At 45.4% G+C, this 7847-nt stretch overlaps 1 protein-coding gene across 3 annotated transcripts; it reads left to right on the top strand.

Moving 5' to 3' along the window:
* The first annotated feature begins 412 nt into the window (after nt 1-412).
* Nucleotides 413-7475, top strand: LOC105494562 (mediator complex subunit 18). 3 transcript variants are annotated; one of them, XM_011763089.3, is made up of 3 exons: nt 413-556; nt 2026-2164; nt 5905-7475. In XM_011763089.3, exons 2-3 carry the CDS (start codon nt 2092-2094, stop codon nt 6456-6458), a joined length of 627 nt encoding a protein of 208 aa, XP_011761391.1. In that variant the 5' UTR covers nt 413-556; nt 2026-2091; the 3' UTR covers nt 6459-7475. The 3 variants fall into 3 exon arrangements, with proteins under 3 accessions (XP_011761391.1, XP_011761390.1, XP_011761388.3); XM_011763088.2 differs by having other exon boundaries at nt 439-612; XM_011763086.3 differs by lacking the exon at nt 413-556 and adding an exon at nt 1753-1806.
* Nucleotides 7476-7847: the final 372 nt, after the last annotated feature.

Genomic DNA, 7847 nt, shown 5'->3' with positions numbered 1-7847 from the left:
ATGTCCGGCTAATTTTTGTATTTTTAATAGAGACGGGGTTTTACCATCTTGGCCAGGCTGGTCTCAAACTCGTGATCTCAAGTGATCCACCTGCCTCAGCCTCCCAAAGTGCTGGGGTTACAGGCGTGAGCCACCGCGCCCTCAGTTCATTTTTCTTTTTAAGCCCATTATAATCTCTGTAAGTCCTATCAGTTCCAAGAGACTTTCTGCACAAATACATCTCCAGGTTGTCAAACCTAAAAATATTTTCCTAGAGGATGGCCTGTGACGTCAAGGCGCCAGGTAGACCCCGGAGGAAAGCTCCAAAGGAGGCCGCCATCTTTCTTACAGCAGCCCAGCATTTTGCGCATGCGCTTCTGATTGTCTGTCCGCAATGACGCTCTTCGGCCTTCTCGGCACCCATACGTTTGGGAACGGCAGTTTCGAGGTTTGTGAGACTTCGGCTTCCGACCGGAAGTGAGAAGAGCAGGAAGTTGGCTGGTTGCACCGGTCTGGGGGCTTCCCGGGCTCCGGTAACCGGAGGACTGGGATCTAATCGTCGCTCAAAGGCTCCTAGGTGCGCGGGTGCATATAATTCCCGACTTCTCGAGAAGACACTAGAGCCTCAAGGAGGTGTGCTTCTAGTGTTTAAGTGGACACGTGTTGTGGATGCTGGCTTAGAAGGACCCATATACCATCATTTTAAAATAACTTCCTCTTGGCTCTCTCTTTTTTTTTTGAGACGGAGTTTCGCTCTTGTTGCACAGGCTGGAGTGCAACGGCGCGATCTCAGCTCACCACAACCTCGCCTTCCGGGTTCAAGCGATTCTGCTGCGTCAGCCTCCCGAGTAGCTGGGATTGCAGGCGCTCGCCACCAGGCCTAGCTAATTTTTTGTATTTTTAGTAGAGACGGAGTTTCTTAATGTTGGTCAGGCTGGTCTCGAACTCCCAACCTCCGGTTGATCCGCCGGCCTCGGCCTCCCAAAGTGCTGGGATTACAGGTGTGAGAAACCGCGCCTGGCCTTGGCTCTCTTTAAAAGGCATTTTTAGGCTAGCCGCAGTGACTCTCCCTCCTGTAGTCCCAGCTACTCGGGAGGCTGAGGTGGGAGGATTGCTTGAGCCCAGGAGTTTGAGGTTATAGTGAACTAGGAACTCCCCCACTGCACTCCATCCTGGGCTACAGAGCGAGATCCTGTCACCAAAAAAGAAAAGGGTATGGGGGAAAGGCATTTTCAGAGCGATGGAATGCCTAGATTCTAGTTTGGTCCCAACTCTGCTACCAAGTTGCTGTGTGTATCCTGTCCCTCTCTGAGTCTCAATGTCCTCATCTATAAAAATGAAGGTCCCTTAAGACACTTTTCAGTTCTTCTGAATTTTGTTGCCTCTTTATTATCTCGTTTGAGCCACATAACCTTGGGAGTTAAAAATCATTGGCCTTTGGCCGGGCGTGGTGGCTCACGCCTATAATGCCAGCACTTTGGGAGGCCGACTCACCTGAGGATCATCTGAGGCCAGGAGTTCAAGGCCAACCTGGCCAACATGACAAAACTCTGTCTCTACTAAAAATATAAAAAAAAATTAGCCGGGTATGGTTGTGGGTGCCTGTAATCCCAGCTACTCGGGAAGCTGAGGCAGGAGAATCGCTTGAACCTGGGAGGCGGAGGCTGCAGTGAACAGAGATTGCACCATTGCACTCCAGCCTGAGCGACAAGAGTGAAACTCTGTCTCAAAAAAAAAAAAAAAAAAAATTGCTGGTCTCATTTTATGAGGAAGATATTGAGTCCCAGGGTGAGGGGTTATAGACAGGACTTTCTCAAGATTGCACAGGTAACTTGGAGGTTTCAGAACTTGAGACTAGAAGGCAATGCTGTAACTCCATGACCAGATCTCCTTTTTATATTTCTGTATCATCAGTTCCTGGAACTGGCCATGTAAGACACTGAAATGTTTTTAAATGAATGAATCTTTTGATTTGAAGGCCAGTGCCACAACAGATTTGGTCTCTCTCGACTACTCTGATGTATAAACAAGTGAACTCTTTTCCAGGTATATCCCGTGCCTTACCTGACTGGGGGCTCTGAGTCCAGTTGTGTTGTCTTCAACTTAGACACCATGGAGGCACCTCCAGTCACCATGATGCCTGTCACTGGGGGCACCATTAACATGATGGAGTACCTATTGCAGGGTAAGTGAACCAGGGAAATTGGATTACCTGTTTTCCTCTTCTCTGTTCAGCTTCCCTTAAGATGAGAGACAACACAAAAGCAGCCTGCACAGTTTCTGGCACCCAACTATGTTTTTAACTGTTACTTTAAATTACAGTTTTACATGCACTAAACATATTAAATCTGCCATCTTGGCCGGGTGCAGTGACTCACGCGTGTAATCCGAGCACTTTGGGAAGCCGAGGCGGGTGGATCACGAGGTCAGGAGATTGAGACCATCCTGGCTAACACGGTGAAACCCCGTCTCTACTAAAAATACAGAAAGAAATTAGTCCGGCGTGGTGGCGGGTGCCTGTAGTCCCAGCTACTTGGGAGGCTGAGGCAGGACAATGGTGCGAGCCTGGGAGGCGGAGATTGCAGTGAGCCGAGATCGCCACACTGCACTCCAGCCTGGGCGACAGAGCGAGACTCTGTCTCAAAAAAAAAAAAAAACCTTAACATATTTAAGTGTACTGTTCAGTATTGTTAAGTATATTAACATTGCTGAACAACAGATCTTTAGAACTTTGGTTTATTGTGAGTAGCTTGAAAAAATACTTAGTACAACTGTTTTTTTCTTTGAGACAGAGTCTCGATCGGTCACCCAGGCTGCAATGCAGTGGCATGATAACAGCTCATGCAACCTCCACTTCCCGGTTCAGTGGATTCTTGTATTTCAGCCCCCCGAATAGCTGGGATTGCAGGCGTGCATCACCATGCCCGGCTAGTTTTTGTATTTTTAGTAGAGAGTTGCAGTTTCATTATGTTGGCCAAACTGATCTTGAACTCTTGCCTTCAAGTGATACACTTGCCTTGGCCTCCCAAAGTGCTAGGATTACAGGGATGAGCCGCCACGCCCAGCCTAAAATGCTTGTTTATCATCCTATAAAACTGCAACTCTTTACCCCTTAAACACTAATTCCCACTCCCCTCTATGCCAAACCCTCAGCAGCTATCTTTCTAGGTCCTGTTTCTCTGATTTTTTTTTTTTTTTTTTAAGATGGATTCTCACTCTGTTGCCCAGGATGGAGCACAGTGGTGCAATCTCAGCTTACTGCAGCCTCCACCTCCCAGGTTCAAGCAATTCTCCTGCCTCAGCCTCCTAAGTAGCGGGGTTACAGGCGTGCACCACCATGGCTAGCTAATGTTTGTATTTTTAGTAGAGATGGGGTTTCTCCACGTTGGCCAGGCTGGTCTTGAACTCCTGACCTCAGGTGATCCACCTGCCTTGGTCTCCCAAAGTGCTGGGATTACAGGCGTGAGCCACTGCGCCAGGCCAGATTTTGTCAACAAGTATCTGAATATGTTCCAAACATTTGAGCCATAGCCATGGAGAGAGAAAGATGACTAAAAAATAATGTATGTCAAGCCAGCTATTACAGGCTTATGACTGTAATTCCAGTCGTTTGGGAGGCTAAGGCTGCAGTATTGCTTGAGTTCAGGAATTCAGGATCAGTCTGGACAACATAGCAAGAACTCACCTCTACTGAAAATAAAGAAAAATTAGCTGGGCATGGTGGTATGTACCTGTAGTCCGAACTATTTGGGAGGCTGAGGTGGGAGGATCACTTGAACCCCCAAGATGGGGGCTACAAAGAGTTATAATCTCGCCACTGCTCTATAGCCTGGAGACAGAGCGAGACCCTATCTAAACAACAACAACAACAACAACAAATCTATGCCATAAAAATAAAGCAGGAAAGTGGCTAGAGATTGGTAGGACACATACTATTTTATTAGGGTGATCAGAAAAGGCCCTGATGATAAAGTCACTTGAGCAGACCTGACAAAAGTGATAGAGTAGACATGCAGATGGGAAGAACATCCTAAGCATAGAGAATAGGGGAAGGGGTCTGGCAGGAAGGTCACTCCTGAAGATAATGATCAAGGGGAAGAATAGAAGGAGATGTTGTTTGGCAGGTAGCAGAGACCATAATATGTAGGGCTTTGTCAACAATGGTAAAGACGTTGGCTTTTATTCTGAGTGACACAGGAAGCCACTGGAGTGTTCTGAGTAGAGGAGTGCTAGACATTGGCTTTTATTCTGAGTGACACAGGAAGCCACTGGAGTGTTCTGAGTAGAGGAGTGTTATTATCTGCCCAATAATATAATAGATCATTTGGCTTTTGTGTGGAGAAGAGAGGAAGAAGGCAAAGGTAGAAACAGGCTATTTGCAAAGACCAGGCAAGAAATGAGGGTGACTTCATTTGAAGGGACTATAGGTTGAAGTGACCCGAGGAGCAAGAAGTGATTGCATTCTGCATTTGTTTCAAAAATACGGATTAAATGGAGGGTGTGGGAGAAAGAAAGAAGTGAAAGATGATTTTCCGGGTTTTGGCCCGGGTAACCAACTAGAAGCAGAGAGTTGCCATTTACTGTGATGGTGAAGACTGCAGGATGAATAAGATTTTGGAGGAAAAAATCAACAGTTTGATATTGAACGTGTTAAGATAAAGATGTCTGTTAGGCATCCAAGTGAGGAAATTGAGTAGTCAGTTGGATGTTTTCTTCTGTGGTCCAGAGATAAAAATGTGGGAGTCCTCAGGGCCTAAATGATATTTAAAGCCATGGGACCAAATAAAGTCACCTAGGCAGGAAAAGAGTATTGATACAGAAGAGGACCAGCATTGAGTCCTAGTCCTCCAGTGTTTAGGGAAGATGAGAGAGACCAAGCAAAGAAGACTTAAACGGGCTGCTCAGCAAGTTAAGTGAAGGACCAAGAAAGTTGTGTCTCAGAGGCCAAGGGAAGAATAGATTTCATAGTGGGTATAAGCTACTATAAGAACTGTGTCAGATGTTGCCAAGAGGATGAAGATTCTATGAAGCAATTCACTCTCTTCTACTTACACATAGAAGAGGAAAACTTTTCCTGATAAAAAGGAAACTTTAGCTGGGTGCGGTGGCTCCACGCCTGTCATCTCAGCACTTTGGGAGGCTGAGAAGGGCGGATCATGAGGTCAAGAGATCAAGACCATCCTGGCCAATGTGGTGAAACCCTATCTCTACTAAAAATCCAAAAATTAGCTGGGCATGGTGGCGCACGCCTGTAGTCCAGCTACTCAGGAGGCTGAGGCAGGAGAATCGCTTGAACCCAGGAGGCGGAGGTTGCAGTGAGCTGAGATCGCACCACTGCACTCCAGCCTGGAGACACAGCTAGACTCCGTCTCAGAAAAAGGGGGTGAAACTTTATATTTCTATAAATGGAAAAGTTTGATTTGTTGGAAATAGAAGGCAATTGTTAAACTATATGACAACAAAATAGTGTTATTGGCTGGGCATGGTGGCTTGTGCCTGTAATCCCAACACTTTGGGAGACCAAGGCCAGGAGTTCAAGACCAACCTGGGCAACATAGTAAGACCCCATCTCTACCAAAATAAATAAATACATAATTAAAACAGTATTATTACATTCTAGATAGACCCTGTTGCTGATTAAAGGCTCTAAGCCCAAGGCCTGCTGGAGATTAGCATTAGAGGAGGCCTAAAGACATTGTAGTGTTAAATAAGAAAATTCCAAAAAATTGAAAAGGGAAATAACTTTCTCACAACGTTATACAATACCTTGGTAGTGCAACTTCTCTAAAATCTCATGTTTGGCCCTATGTTTTATGAAATGCTTCACTAAACTGTTTTGGTTTTTCATTAAGTTTTTTCAATTGTATGCTAACTCCATGACCTAAAATGAAAGATAGGACTCAGTGGTGCTTGTTCCGTTTTCAGGAAGTGTTTTAGATCACAGTTTGGAAAGCCTCATCCACCGCCTTCGTGGTTTGTGTGACAACATGGAACCTGAGACTTTCCTTGACCATGAGATGGTATTCCTCCTTAAGGGCCAGCAAGCCAGCCCATTTGTTCTTAGGGCCCGACGCTCTATGGACAGGGCAGGAGCACCCTGGCATCTGCGCTACCTGGGACAGCCAGAAATGGGAGACAAGAATCGCCACGCCCTGGTGCGAAACTGCGTGGACATTGCCACATCTGAGAACCTCACCGACTTCTTGATGGAAATGGGCTTCCGCATGGACCATGAGTTTGTTGCTAAGGGACATTTGTTCCGTAAGGGCATCATGAAGATTATGGTGTACAAGATTTTCCGCATCCTGGTGCCAGGGAACACAGACAGCACTGAGGCCTTGTCACTCTCCTATCTCGTGGAATTAAGTGTGGTAGCACCTGCTGGGCAGGATGTGGTCTCTGATGACATGAAGAACTTTGCAGAGCAGCTAAAACCTCTGGTTCACCTAGAGAAAATAGACCCCAAGAGGCTCATGTGACTAAGAGGATCTGTCCACATTTGGGGCCTGTCCTTACTTGCTTGAAAAAATGTTTGCTTTTTTTTTGGTTTTTGTTTTATTTTGTTTTTGAGACAGAGTCTCGCTCTGTTTCCCAGGCTGGAGTGCAGTGACACGATCTTGACTCACTGCAACCTCTGCCTCCCGGGTTCAAGCAGTTCTGCCTCAGCCTCCTGAGTAGCTGGGATTACAGGCACCCACCACCATGCTCAGCTAATTTTTGTATTTTTAGTAGAGATGGAGATTCACCATGTGGGTCAGGCTATTCTCAAACTCCTGACCTTGTGATCCACCCACCTTGGCCTCCCAAAGTGCTGGGATTACAGACATGAGCCACCATGCCCGGCCAAAAAAATATGTTTTAAATGCCTCATTTCACCATTGCCAGGCAGGCATTCTTCCTTCAGGGAGAGGATGGTGAGAATTAATTGGTTCTTTGCACTGTTCTTATGTGGTGATTTCACTTTCGTGACAGCCTTTCTACATTAAAGGCTCAGGATGTCATGGAGAATCTATCTAATCCCACTGTATTATTAAAAGGGGAAACCAGGCCAAGCGCGGTGGCTCACACCTCTAATCCCAGCGCTTTGGGAGGCCGGGGTGGGTGGATCACCCGAGGTCGGGAGTTTGAGACCAACCTGGCCAACATGGTGAAACCCCATCTCCACGAAAAATACAAAATTTAGCCGGGCATGGTGGCGGGCGCCTGTAATCCCAGCTACTTAGGAGGCTGAGGCTGGAGAATTGCTTGAATCCAGGAGGTGAAGGTTGCTGTGACCAGAGATGACACTATTGCACTCCAGCCTGGGTGAGAAGAGCAAAACTCTGTCTCAAAAATAAAAATAAAAATAAAGAGGGGAAACCGGAATAAATTAGCTTTTGGAAAGGAAAATTTCTTGTTTGGCCATTTGTGTATAAGGTTTGTAACATTAGAGGCTGTGAGCTTGTGTTATATGGTAATAAAGCCAATGAAGAGAAATGTCTGTGTAATTCTGATTCTTTATTCCTTTACCCTGTAAATTTGGGGTGGATTCATTACCAGTTGAAGCAAAAAAATGACAGTTCCTAGTTTTAATTATGGTAGAGATGAGGATGAGAGTTTTCACCTGTCATAAAAGTAGCACATTTATTGTTGAAAACTTATAAAATACGGTACAGATAAAAAATAACACCTATTATCCAAAGAGAGTACTAGTTCTATTTTGGTATTTATCCTTCTAGTCTTTACTTTTTATAAATTTATGTATATGAAATGTGTTTATTTTATAGAGAAGATTCCATATATACTGCTTTATAACCCTTTTTTCCCATTCATCTATCATTAACATCTTCTTTCCAAGATATTTGTCTACAATCTCCTTTTGTTAAATT

Source organism: Macaca nemestrina, chromosome 1, assembly GCF_043159975.1.
Source record: "Macaca nemestrina isolate mMacNem1 chromosome 1, mMacNem.hap1, whole genome shotgun sequence".
NCBI lineage: Eukaryota > Metazoa > Chordata > Mammalia > Primates > Cercopithecidae > Macaca > Macaca nemestrina.
Note: the sequence above shows the minus strand (reverse complement) of the source record. Positions and strands in the feature narration are given on the sequence as shown.

Bases quoted from the DNA above. Each gene is read 5' to 3' on its own strand.
- LOC105494562 (XM_011763089.3), top strand. From the start codon at position 2,092: ATGGAGGCACCTCCAGTCACCATGATGCCTGTCACTGGGGGCACCATT. The intron at 2,165-5,904 runs GTAAGTGAACCA...TTCCGTTTTCAG, and splicing joins GATGGAGTACCTATTGCAGG to GAAGTGTTTTAGATCACAGT.